Raw genomic sequence first — 13,874 nt, forward strand, 5'->3', positions numbered from 1 at the left:
CATGCTTTCCACCTTGTTTTCCAGCAGACTATCATAAACTTTCAACCCTGACAAATGATGAAGAAAGCATCCCATAGACCATCCTCCTCCTCCACCACAAGACCTACTCTGTCCCACACATGGGACTGGAGATTACGTTGCGTGGGAGGGAGGGGAAAAATAGTTGCTAACTATGTGATTATACACCATGCCGGAAGGCATTTGCACGGTGGAGGCAAAGGCTGTATGAGCAATCTTCTAGGAATTCCCAAGCTTTTCGGTGTGCAACTTTGAAGCTTGACAGATCCTACAAGTTAAAGAGAACATAAAAAAGGACACAACCCCAAATAATCTACCCAAGTGTGATCCTGCTTGCATATAAAGTATTTCGTAAATGTAAGCTGCTGGCGTTCCAGCAAGACAAGGTAATACTTACAACTGCTCATTAGTCATGCCATATGTAAGAATTACTGAACTGTGTAATTAAAAGCTCTGGGGGCAAGGACAGCAAACAGTGATAGCCAAAACATGAAGCAGTTCGAAAACACAATTCTGTCTCCTGGACACTGGTTCAGATGACACTGGACCATCATTGCCTTGATTTCTTAAAGCAGGAGAGAAAAAGAGCTATGCTGTTAGACCAGGGGCATTACCTCTTTCTCCTTTTACCTTGAAATATCTACTCAGTTTACCTTGGGGAGGCAATCAGCAAGCTCATCGTAGCGTATGAATGCTCTCTGCAGCCAACCTGTGCGCACACGCTGCAGGAGGGCAGGAAACAGGTAACGGAGACAAATGTCACATTTGAAAGGGGCAGCATTAACACTGACCGGGGGGGGGAACAAGCAGGTTGGGAAAATCTGCCCTGCACGAATGCAGCATGATATCCCCGGGCTGGTTTTGCACGACAAAACCCAACAGCCCCCTCTTGCCTGAGACGCGTGTGGTCTCTGGGACCAGGAGGGAGTTCTGCAAGATCAGATTTGTGCCTCCGTAATCACTTCTGGCCTTCGTGGGGGTCTGGCACTCAGCATGCGGATCCTGAGTTTAAGGACACATCCAAACCACAGCCCACCAGCAAGGTCACATAAACAGGAAGAACGGACAGTCAGTGACCGGGATTTGCATGCAGTGGTTTCATGTTTGCCCCAAATAGGTCGCACGTGGAAGAAGCCTGCATTGAAGCCTGTACAAGGCAGACACGGAGAGAAGAGCTGGTAGCATTCGGCTGCCACCAGCACTCAAATCCTTGCAAGCAAGTTTTCATGAACCAAAACACGGCCTGGCAGCCCCACTCCCTTGCATAGGTGTTCAAGTATCTCCGTGGACCTGGGAACAGCTTCCCACTGGGCTTGGCGTGAGGATGGATCAGCTAGCTTCAACCTCTCATCTTCATCTGAAATTCTCTCTACCCCCTTCTCCCTCAAGTTGATGCTGAATGTGGTCATTTTCCCCTAGATCTGCTGAACATCTGGCTTCCAGTAAACACAAAGACAAGGGCTAAACAACATTTAATCACTGTATTCAGCCCTGTAGTTTCCATCCATCATTAACAGCTCAGGCTCATAAGAGTCACTGAGGGGTGAACGGCATTTCCACTGAAACCCTGCTTTCACTCCTTCACCATAATCAGAGACATTTATTCCAATACTTCAGATGTCATGGGAGAAAAACCAGAAACACCCTCAATGGATGTGTCACTTCTGCCTGCTGCAAAGAGCTCTTATCACAGCTGAGTTATCTGGATGAACAGATTTTTCCCATATCATCTCTTTAAATATCATCATTATTTTGCCAGTTTGTTCATAAATATACCGAAAGCCCTAGAGTTAAATAAATAACTGTTTTAGGCCCATTTAAGGTTCTGCACCATCAGTGAAAGATCTCCTGTTACGTGATTAACTGTATCAGAATTTCCTGACGTGACTCACTGCCATAAAGATTCATTAGCAACCAAGCAGGCACTCATGCCTTCTCTGTCTAGCAAGGTATTAAAAATTGTAATGGAAGGCAGGGGAGACGGGGGAAGCAAAAATAGCCTCTGAAATAACCCTGGCTAAGCCTTTTCTGTTTTGAGTAGAAATCTTCTAATATTTATAAAAAAACAAGAAAACAAAAAACGCAGCAAAATAAGAATCTTATCGAGATTCTTAATCAGCTGTATACACAAAGTCAACCACAAACGTATTGGAGGCCATGTCGTAACAGTTCGCTTATAGCTGAGCACTTCCTGCCTAATGAAATAAATGGGTCAGCCAAGAGTAACCGTATCTGCTTTTTGAGAGCAGAAATAGATCTACTACGACAAAGCTCAAATTGCAGACTCCGGGTAGGAAGACAGCGCTCTGATGGCTATTTCCTTTCGGAACCGCGGCTGCCCTTGAGCGAAGGAAAACAGGGCTGCCCTCGACGAGGCAGGAGGAACCGGGAAGCAATGACCACAGGACACAGGTACGGAGCCCATGCCGAGCATCTATAAATAGCCACTTCTTGTGTTTAGTTCTGAGCAAATTATCAGATTCAATCTACGTCGCAGATTTAGGGGGGGTGAGAAAGAAGCATGGGCTTCTGGGACAAGAATATGTGAAGATCAGTTAAAAAAAGAAAAAAAGGCACAAAACCAGTGCCCCAGGACAAGCCCTGTGTATCCAGTAGTGAATGATCCACCCTCTCTTCTGGGGCTTTTTCTTAAAAAGGGAAAGCAGTGTAAAGAGGAGTTGGGGAGGAAAGAGAGAATCAGTCATTTCCCTCCACCAGACAGTTTTATAGTGAAGTATCATCACTTAATCTCTAATGATTTCCCACTAGAAAAGAACCCATAAATCTGGCAGATATCCTATTTCAGGGTTTGTTTTTCATCTAGTGCATAAATTTGCAGAAAAATTATGACCCAACACCAATAATTTCAACATAAAGCAAGGCTGCTACTGCCTTATCTAACACAAAACCAAGAACAGCCTTGCAATGAAAAAGAATTAATTACAGATAACATATTTCTTAATCAGTCCTGTCTGTGGTATGTCAGGTCCTGTTATGTAAGCATTTACATATACAAGACTACATCTGAAGAGCAAAAAGAGTGGACACCCAGGTTGCTCGATTCCCAGGTGACCATCAGATGTTCAGTATCTGAAGCTGGGTGATACCAGCAACTTAGTGGTTTCTTAGAGAAGTATGCATGCCAAGACAGGTCAACCACTGACCTTTCAACCTGTGTGGTGTGTTTGGCAATCTCAAAAACCAGCTGCCACCAATCTGGCTGGAATTCAGATGAAAGCCGTTTTAGGCATTTAATACTTACTGAAAGTTTTGCAGATGTCAGAAACTGCTTTGAAGACTCTGTCAGAGAAGTTGACTTTCACCTTCACGTATTTCATGTTTGGAAGCTGAAGACGAAGTAGCTTGTGCTGAGGCGTGAACTGGAGCTTGGCATCAGCCTGTATACCGTATTTGTCCAACGTCCAGTGAGTTTTAAGGAGCCAAGTTTTCTTCTTTTCCCACCATAGCGCATGATCCGACCAGTCTTTCTTGACATCTAGAACAAAGAGGCCATTTTAAAAGTTAAAGAGTGGGACCAGAATTAAGCTTCAAAGGACATAAAAGTAGAAGTTTAAATGTGTTAATTGATAGTGACTATCGACCTAGAACGCAGTCAGCCAGTTTCAGACACAAATAATGGCTTGTATTCAATCGCATCTAGAAGCCACCTCGGAGATAAGTGCCCCATTTTGCTAACTGCTGTACAAACAGAGTTGAGAAAGAGTCGCTGCCCAAAAGAGCTTTCAGTCTAAATCGTTTCAGCCCTATTTACTGCCACCAGTGCTTTTCAAGCCGGTTGGCACTGCCTCATTGCTCCCTTAGGCGCCTGCGCGCTCTGATCGCCGACTCGCATCGCGAGTGCCCCGGCACAAAGGAGGCTCTTTCTGCTACCTGTTCACGCAGAGTTTAGCACCACGGGGTCCCGGTCGGTGAATGGGTTCCCTACACACTCCCACAGCATTAATTCAGAAACCCTCCGGACAGCAGAAAGAAGAGGAAGAAAACCAAGAGGAATAATGATGAGAACTGACTCCTCCATGGATGGCTTAGCCGGGCAGCAGCGAAGCTCGGACTGGATCCCGGGGGACTCATTAACAACCTATACCTTATCCCAGAGGGATCCTGCACAGCTTTTCAGGCTTGCTATCAGCTCTTATTTCTCCACATCCCCACAATGACGCAGGACATCTGTACCACCCAGAGGTGCATCCAGTCCCCTGCCTTGCAAGAAGAATAAAACAAAGACACTGCATTTTCTCCAGGTCTTTCAGTTTCCACTAGCAAAACTGGAAATTTTCCAAACACGACTAAAAGTTACTTCCTGAAATCATCTGGGGAAGGAGAAAGAACAGCAGCATGAAACCCAGTAATCACAAGTAACTCCTCCTACCACTGATGCAACCATGGGCTCTCTGAAAGTTGCATCCAGTCTTAAAAGCATGGAGGTAACTCGGAAAGACGGCAGCTGTGCACTGTTTTTGCCCTTCCAAGCAACACGAATCCTTCCAGCTGCCGCGCGGCGCTCTCCCTGCAGCCCTCTGCGATTCCTGCAGCCCATCTTACAACGTGACAGCCCATTACTTCTCCCCTAAGGAAGATGGGAAATAGCTCTGCAGGCCTCCCATGCTGCAGAAAGATGCCTCTTCCCAACCTATGGAGGCCGTAACTTGATGTTGAAGGTGGCCACGTGCGAGGTGCCACCTAAAGAAGTACATCTTCCCATATGGAAAGGTTCATCAGCAGCCCTGCAAGCTCCCTGTTGACATCTGCCCCATCAACACCCCTGGGAGAAGGGAGGAGAGAAAGGGAAGGAGGAGGGAGGGGATGAGCAGCCCTAAAATTTGATCCAGGCTCTGCCGCTGGATTTTGCAAAGATGTCTAAGCTCTCCATCTCCAAAAACATTAGGATGAGTGTCAGCATCAACTGCGACAACAGTACAGACAGCTAGTTGTTATCTCAAATGAAAACCCAAATGTTTCTGCATAAAGTCATCTAGGCAAACACATGAGATCCTCAAAAGCTGTATGAAGAGATACATGGACACTCCTGCACTAGATATTAGAAACGACATGTTTATCAGTAAATTTGGAGCTCCTGGAGTTTGTACTAAGATTATTTTAACTTCTGTAATAAAAGAGAAGCTCTAAATGAGCAATGCTCCTCATTCACATACTTGAGAGCAAGGCATTTCTTGGGTTAAAACATCGGCATTATATTAATTCAGTTTGCAGCTCCAGATCCTGAGCAACGCACTTGGGGACAGGTATCAGAAAGACTGTCCCCACAAGCCCATCTCTGACCTCAGCCAGGAGGAGAACAACGTGACAAATGAACTTTTTTGGTGCCTCTCTCAATATGGTATCTTCACCTCAGGATTCCTGAGAAAATTTGACACAACTTAAAGCAGAGGCAGTTTCCTTAAACTTCTCGTAAAACAGCATAACAGCGCAGCCAGAAAGTACAAGTCAGCTGGACTTTTCAACAACTTTGTACAATCAAATTAAACAAAACCAAATATAGAAAAGCATGCAAACTTGCACAAGCCTTGGCTACTCTTAAAAAAATCCGAGAAATCATTACAACGGACTTTGGTAATGAAGTCCAACTTCTGCCCTACCGAAAGCTTAACAAGTTGGCACTGGAAGCTTGTTGGGGGGGGGCATTTTGAAGCACTAACGCTTACATAACTTCAAGGGAACAGAAGTGGATTTGGGTTTAGGCTGCAGATTAACCTTTCAGGCCCCGGTACGGGTATGTGCAGCGTTGTCTTTGAGAGCAACCTACACCGCGAATTGAGCAGTGAGATGCTGGCGATGCCAAGGGAGGCAAAGGCGTGCGACCACCCCACAGGGCAGGTCTAAGAGCTTGGTACCCGTTTAGCAGCTGACCTGCACGGTTAGTTTAATGATAACGTATTGACCATGAACATCTAGTGCTTTGTAAGGCAAGAGTCACAAGCCATGACTTAAAGAGCAATCTTTTAAATCCGGTTCTGCATACGGTATTTCAAACTCCTGGTTAAATCTGGTCAAAGGTTTAGAAACATTCACCAGGGTCCCAATTTGCTGGTTACTGATTTGTTGGGGTTGGAGGCCTTTTTCTTTTCTTTTTGGATCCATCCGTTCACACTTTCTTCTCACTACTGTCAATAACAAGACTGACCATTTAGTGCTTATTGAAAGCAAACTGAGAACCGGGGTAAGTCTCCAAGCATTCAAAAAACATCTGCATTTTCAAGATCACAGACCTTGACTTCAAAAGGTTACTGAAGATCCAAAATCACAGCCACAAATCTCAGCAGACACATTTGCAGATCCAGAAGCCCTTCTTAACTGTTAAGTGCTGCTTTCGCTCGGCTGCTCAGCCATTAGGTGCTATTTCCAGCAATTAAGCGCACTTAGCCTTATGGCAACTGCATTATGCAAAGAACTAGAAGTGGTTAAAGTCAGCAAGGGTTTATTAGCATCTCAAGAAAGGCAAATGGTACAAGGAACAGATTTGTTAGGTGCGGTCAGAGATGGTAAAACCACCCCATCCCTTTGTATAGATCAGGCCAAATCCTGGCTATGGCACAGTGGGAGAACCTGAGTGCATGCACCCGCTCCTTCCCAGCGCTGCCAAGGCTTCGGGCATTCCCAGCGGGGGAATTAAAAAGGAAAAAAGAAAAAAAAAGGCGGGAGGCATCTTCCCCCCATGGTGGTTTTGGAAAAAGGACAGCATGGAAGGGTCCCTGGAAACGAACTGCACGTGACTGGGGGCGGGAGGCGCGGAAAGGGAAGCACGACGTTTCCTTTCCGGCATTAAAAATAATCTCTGGTCCTTGCTTCCTCCACCTTCCCGGCGGCGCTGAGCAGCCCCACGTCTGCGAAGCGAAACCGCCCAACGCGGGGGCTCTGCCTCACCCTCCACCTCGTGCCGCCGTGCGCGGGAAGCGTGTTGTGCAAATGAGACGGACCCAGGCCCAGTTTTTTGGGGCAAAAAAAGAAAGAATTTTTTCATCTGCCTCCTGAGAGGCAGATACACCACAGGAGACACCGGGGATATTTTACACAGCAAAAACACACAGCAAATTTTGGCCTGTCTCGCTGTTCACCTTGAAACGCAGACTCGTTCAGACAGTCCTTCGAACGCAAGCGGCATTTAAGTTGCCTGGACAGCTGCAGAGATCTCCACGAGGACAGAACGTGACATGATAAAGGGTGAAGGACCGGTGTGTTTAACCTTAAATTGTCATAGTTTTCAATTCATGCTGGCGCCTTGCCACAGTTGCATCATACCAGGGTGTCCATCATAGTTAGAGCTGTAATTTTTTTAGTCTCAAAGCTACTGCTAATTTCATAGGTAGAATTCATGCAGCAGAACATGTACCTTAACGGAGATGCAATGCTAAGTGTATTTTAATTCTTGGATCACTGTTGTGCAGATAGACACACACACGTACACAATTACCATTTAAGCACTGAATTCTGCTGAATTTCGTTAAGTGCCTTAAGTGCAAAATCATCAAGGATCATACTCAGATGGGATGCTAGCAGGCTTACAAACGTCAGCTTCCAGTTGTTCTTGTAAAAACAAACAACATATTTCTACCATAAGAGTCACATTTTATTGTTCCACTAGTGGCAGGCTTAAAAAAAATTTTTTTTTGAAAGCAAAACGTGCTTTTGCTGTTAGGGAACAACAAGACTAAAGCAGCTCCGTGCACACGGATTGCAGCCGGCTCCTTGCCTGATTGCCTGTTTATCCCAGGAGCCCAGTGCTCCAAATACGTTGTGTGCCAATCTGCCCTGTTTTTCTGAGCCTTAGCAAGCGGCAGTGTGTGTTTTAAAAGGCCCTTTTCTGCTCCACTTCTACAGAAGATATTTAAATCCCCTTCTACAGAGGCAGCAGTGTTACTTGGCAGACTCTCTGCAAGCTTAGGACTTACTAGCAATAGTATACAAGGCTCTGGCGTTACATAAACAATGTATTTTCCCTGTTATTTTGGGATATCCCTTACTGTAGATGGGCCATCCTCTCTGCACACTGCTCAGGACAAAAGGACCAAGGTCTGACCTTCATCTGCGCAGAAAATAAAAACCTGGTTTTCTTCTCCGGAGCTCACCGTCTGGCACCCAGCTGAGCTCTGCTACACCGGTATTTGGATTCGGATAACGGGAAACTGCAGCAGCTGTGATCTCCACCCCTGGGGGATGTTTCTGCTCGGTAACCCCAGATCCCGTTCCTCTGAACGGCCCGATTAAACCCATAGTACTGCAAAGAGTCTGCAAATGTCTTCATCACCATAACATTTGAAGCAAATTATTAAAGAAAAGTTCCTACTGATGCCTGAGTACGTAGAAAACTTCAGCAAGGCTGTTTTGCACACTACCAGATTCGTTCAGTTTTTATTTTTTTAGGGATGTGAGATGGAAAAAAAGACCTGCAGCTAAACCCATCTTCCTTCCAATATCCCCCACCTTGCACTCTCAAGCCTGCAAAGACACTTAGGAGGGGCGGTGGTTGTAGGCGAAGCAGAGGCTTCCTTTTAGCTTTTTAATTATATGAGATGATTTTTAGAGCAACGGATTCAACTCTTCAGTCCTCCCAGAAGAGCAATACAAGAGGGCCATCATCCTCCAGCACAAAACACAACAAAACCAAACCCTATCCATCACTATTTATTCTTCCGTAGAAGCAGAACACAACACCCCACCCCGGTTCCGATTTCTCCCCAGTGGTGAGCGTGTACCAGGTGCCCCATAAAGGAGATTATTCCTAGTCTAGTCACACCGAGGAGGTTGAGGTAACAAATTCCTTCATACTACCCATACGATAGCTCAAAAAGATCCATACATACATGACATGTAAAACATTATATATAAACAATATGAAAAATATTTTTATATGTATATAAAATGTGGTGCAAGGAACCAAATCACAACCCAAGTATTTGCTCCCTCTAACCTACTGAGAGAAGACTTTCAAGCTTTTCAAGGAGTTTGATGCAGAGTGGATTGAAATTCATTCACCATTTTTGTATGGATGGAAATAATAAAAAAAGATGAATTGCCTTTTTTCTTCTTTTAAATTAATGTGCAATAAACATTTTATTGAAGAAGATACACACAAGGGTGTGCAATCTCAAGGAGAGAGAGGACCACAGAGGGGCAGCACTAAAACAAAACACCTTCAAGGTCCCAAAAAGGTGTCACAGTTGGCTTAAGGCAGTCTGCAGGGATGGGGCCTCCCCAACCTTCCCATCCCTCCCCGTTCCACAGACCTGCCTCCCGCCAAAACCAGTTTTTCCCAGAGTACATCCCATGTCCCATCCCAGTAATGCCACTGGGATGCGATGGGGTGATGGGGCAGAAGGGGATCCCAAAGCCCTCCTTACAGGCACAGGCATGGGTTTGCTGACAGACCCCCCCCAAGATTTTTCATGTTGCCTCCTCACATTAACATGAAGATGTTCCCATCAGTGACACCACCGCAAGATGCCCGGTTCGTCCCGGGGAGACTCGGGGTCACCCAAAAGCGCCTGTTCTGCACTCCCGAGCAGAGGCGAACGGGCAGGGCCAGCACCTCCACCTCCTCCCACGCGCGTGCACCCCGGCCAGCAGACAGCTCGAGAGGCATTTGGGAGATTAAAGTACCTTGAAGCTCAAATACCTTTTGATAACGCATTAATCGAGCACTTGCAAGCCCGATGGAGTGGTTCTATGCAAGAAGCTAGGTGTGGGCTGGCAACGTGCCCCTGCTGGGACGTCTGCGGGGGAAGAAAAGCTCCTCCAAAGAAAACAGACCTACAGCAGTAAAGGAGAGCTGGGGAGTCCCGCTGCGAGCCTGGGGAGGAGGCAGGAGGACGGGCTTGCTAGGAAGAGATGCGCCCATCCCCTTGACCCTCGAGCTTTGCAGCCTCCTGCCCATTCGTGACGTGCGAGATGGCCACCCCGCGCTGGACGCCAGGCAGAAATACCTAAAAACTTGAAAGGCAGAGTAATTTTAAGAGCAGAAGTAAACACGGGGCGGGGAAGCACCCTATATAACGTTTTGCAGTTGCTTTGGTAGGTTTTCCTTCCATGTACTGTCAACAATACTGTGTCAATAAGGTTTGAAGGCTGTAACAAGAAATGTGTCTTCACATCACTTAAAAACCCCCCAGAGAATATTGTCCACTACTAAAAAGTGGGCAATACAGCACATTGAGGAGGACAGAGATGCTGAGGAAGATCAAAAATAAGCATTTAACAGCCAAAAACGCTACTGAAGGTCCTCTCATGGACAGTGCCTGGCTCTCCTGGTCATCAACATTATTTACTTCCCAGAAACTATTGAGGCAACTGCTAAATACCGCTGGGTTTCTTCCCCCGACCTGCGGGCTGTAACGAAGGGCTCGGTTTGTATATTCTGGTGGCATGGATCCAGACCTACGTGGTTTGCTCTTGAAGGCTGCAAGCATGTTTCTTGCTTTTTAAAGGTCCGATTAGTGCAGCGATGGGATCTGCTAACACAGGTACGTGTACGCTGTAAGGCTGGCCCCATGGACGCCAAGTCTGCAAGGCGAGCAGACTCATTTTTGGCTTACACAATTCAGTCAAAAATAAAGGAAAAGCAAGCTGGGAAATAGCTAGATAAAGTGTTCATTTAGCTCTAAGGAGGTGTTATCGCTCCCAGCTTTCTCACAGCAGTTTTCACCTTACCCCTTCTGCTCGACTGAATTATTCCTTGCCCCCAGCTAAGGTCCAGGCACCAGGATGGGACGCGGTGGGCCACACGCTGCCGTGCCCATCGTTCCCTCTGGAGCGTTAAGTGGCACCACGGCTTTGCTGCTCTCGCCGACCTCTGTAAACCCAGATTCCTCCGAACATGCCAAAACCACTCCTTCTCGGACAATCAAGCCCACGGGGAAAAAAAAAAAGTTTAAGAACTGGGCTGTTTTGATTTATCTTGGGCCAAACACAAGTTCTGACTTTTTTTGCTGGGTCACACGGTCACTGCCCCAGGGCACAGCCTATTTATTAACACGGTCTCTAATGTTTTGGGGTATGTCAAGCACTGCATTCCCCTCCGCTCCCAACTGCAATTTTAATTGCAGAGCAAAAGTAAGGGTGGGTGATGGATAAAGTCCTTCCACCTCCTGGTTATGCCACCTGGAAAACTGCACTTTAAAACATGGGGGGAAAAATATCCTATGAACACTATTATCAGACTGCTCTAATAAAGCTGTAGCCATGACAATATGATGCTCTTGGTATTAATAAGACTTAGAAGAGTTATAACCACAAGACAGACCCATACGTATTTGACAGCCCACGCCGGACACAGGCTTTGAGCAACGTGTTTTACACCAGCCACCCTGCAGCAATTGCCGGTGAAAGGGCTTTTACCCAGTGGCAAATGCAAAGTGGTAAAGCAGGACCTTAAATTCTCCCGTCTCTACCACCACGGGCAACCATCACCGCTACCAGTTTGTCCCATTTGTTTTCGGGTAGGCAAGGAACAAGTATCACCTGAACGCACCGACGCACTCGCGTCAAGGACAGCGTGGACTGGTGATGGAATTTAAATTTAAGCATGTATAAATACAGCTCGACTTGTTAAAGGAAAAAAAATAAGCAAACAAACAAAAAGCAGCATTGTTGCAAGTTTTACGACTGCTCCGAGCGTGACCTAGTGGGTTTTCAGGCTGGACGCAGAAGACCCCCCCCCCTTTGCCTGCTGTGCCAGAGGACACGCACGGTTCACAGCTGGCTGCAGCTTCCCGCAGGACAAAACTCTGACGTCAAGCAGGCAACTTAGCCACAGATAACTGTTCAAAAGCAACGAAAAAAAGGGAGGAGAAGCCCTACGGAGGGCCACCAGCACATGAACGCGTGGCTCAGAACGCAGCTGTTCGATGCGTTTTTGCCTCCAAAAAATTATTAGCTGCGTTCTGCCAATAAGATTTTGCTAAAACACAGAAAAAAGTGTCCTTTTCATTAGCTTCACTTTGGGTTATAACTTTCCTCCTCGGTGTCTGCTCTGTTTGGACATAGGCTGGAATCCAGCAGGCAGGGTTTGAGAACTGACATTGTATATACACAAGTTGTCAGGGGAAAATCTGTCATCCAGTTTCGACTCAAATTGTTCCAAGAAGAGAGCAACAGGCCCCCAGAGAAGAGCGGACACCCCCCGAGTGAGACCAGCGCTCCCGGATCCCTGCAGACAGGGCAGGCAGCAGAGAAAAACACTGAGAGTTTAGGGTTAGTTGTGCGAAACTCCAGCTTGGCTTACAACACAGCCATTTTGCTACTAGAAAGGGTGTTTTGGGAGTCTCCCGTGCCCACATCACAGGCAGTGACGAAACAGCTGTGGGTACCACCGTTCTTTCACTCTTGGCCCAAAATATTGGCATCAAGAGATGCTGGCACGACAAGGCAGATGGCTTCACACCTGAGGAAGGGGCTATGGGCTGGGGAGGATGGACGAGGCGGCCGCGGAGGTGCTGCACCCACCCTCCCTCCCGAGGGGAAACACGGTCCAGTACGAACCCATCGAAATCGGTCTCTTCAGTGGCAGAAATCTGTGCCCAGACATTTGCCTGCAGTTTCCAAAAAGGAAACTTTTCCCTGGCAACCCTGGGCTAATTTACACCAGCTGGAAGACGGATTGCTTACGGCGCAGCCACTTGTACGATGTGATGAAAAAGTTAAACTTTTTAAACCCCTCTTTCCCAAACGTGCTTTTAAGTACAAACCCAAATGAGCTTGCTTCATTATAAATCAAGTAATACGGCTTCTCTGTAACGCCTTGCTGAATGGGTTGATTTATCAAGTAGGTTGCAGTCAACTCATTACCCGTATCGGAGTCAAGAGAGTAAATCACACATGTTCTTGGAAGAACAACTATTGCTTTGCCTTGCAGGGCTAGATGATGCTCTAAACCTACAGAGACGGGCAGCACAGCCTCAGACCCCGCGGGGTCCCGGCTGCCATTCGAGGACCAGCCTCGGGCCATGCTCCGGTCCCCAACGCGGATGCAAGTTCCCTCAGCGTGTGCGCAGGGAGCCCTGGGCCGCTACGGATGGGCTGCCGTGATGAGGTACATCACCTCAAACGCCAAAGAGCTGACCAAAAGTAAAAGAAATATATAAATATTTAAGTTGAAAACTCAGAAACTCCTCCTAAAGATTGCGTAACACAGCTCTGCAATTAAACATGATAAGAGCGCCTATAACATTTTATTGCCTCATCGCTAAGCTCTTGGTATTGCTTTATAATATGCTCGTGGAATACGGACGTCTTGCAGGTTCACGCTGCAGATGAGTATCTTTGCGAAACCGCAAGGCAGAAACTTCAAAACCAAATCTCCTCTGATATGCAGGGCGAGCGCAGACCACATTCTTGCTGCGGCACAGAGGTTTATTCTGCTGCACTTGAATAGTTCAATTCATGCAATTCTGTACCTCCCCCCCTTCTCCCACGTACGCACTCTTTCAAGTATCTTTGATCAAGCCCGGGTACATCTGCGCGCAGTTTTCAGGAAGAAGAGCAAATTCAGACAAGTACGAAAGTTACTTTTTTCTAAATTAAACCATAGGAAGGAAGCTCTTTTCGATGGCAACAGGATTAGTCACCTAGCGTCTGGAAATGAAATTAAGATGTTGAGGTAGTATCTACTCCTTGCACTGCTATTACTAAAATACAAATACCACCTTAAATTAGAACTGAAGCAACTAACTGAGGCTGGCCACATTGGCAAGCACCTTTGCCCAGACTGGACGTCCCCTGCCTTCTCTTCCGCATGGAGCCCCAAGTCAGAAAGAACCAGAATACCCCATTTAAATTTATTTTACCCCACTGATGAGTACCATTTGAGGCTATCCCACAGAATG

General features: G+C 46.7%; 1 protein-coding gene across 4 annotated transcripts in view; it reads right to left on the reverse strand.

Annotated features, from left to right (window-relative positions):
• The window catches only part of FERMT2 (FERM domain containing kindlin 2), a 59,731-nt gene that overhangs the window by 33,807 nt on the left and 12,050 nt on the right, over positions 1-13,874 (reverse strand). For all 4 annotated transcript variants that reach the window (XM_064511842.1, XM_064511841.1, XM_064511840.1 and 1 more), the window contains exon 2: positions 3,281-3,514. In XM_064511842.1, coding sequence (XP_064367912.1) covers positions 3,281-3,514 — 234 coding nt within the window. The remainder of the gene's footprint in view (positions 1-3,280; positions 3,515-13,874) is intronic.

This window comes from Dromaius novaehollandiae, chromosome 5 (genome assembly GCF_036370855.1).
Source record: "Dromaius novaehollandiae isolate bDroNov1 chromosome 5, bDroNov1.hap1, whole genome shotgun sequence".
Classification (NCBI taxonomy): Eukaryota; Metazoa; Chordata; class Aves; order Casuariiformes; family Dromaiidae; genus Dromaius; species Dromaius novaehollandiae.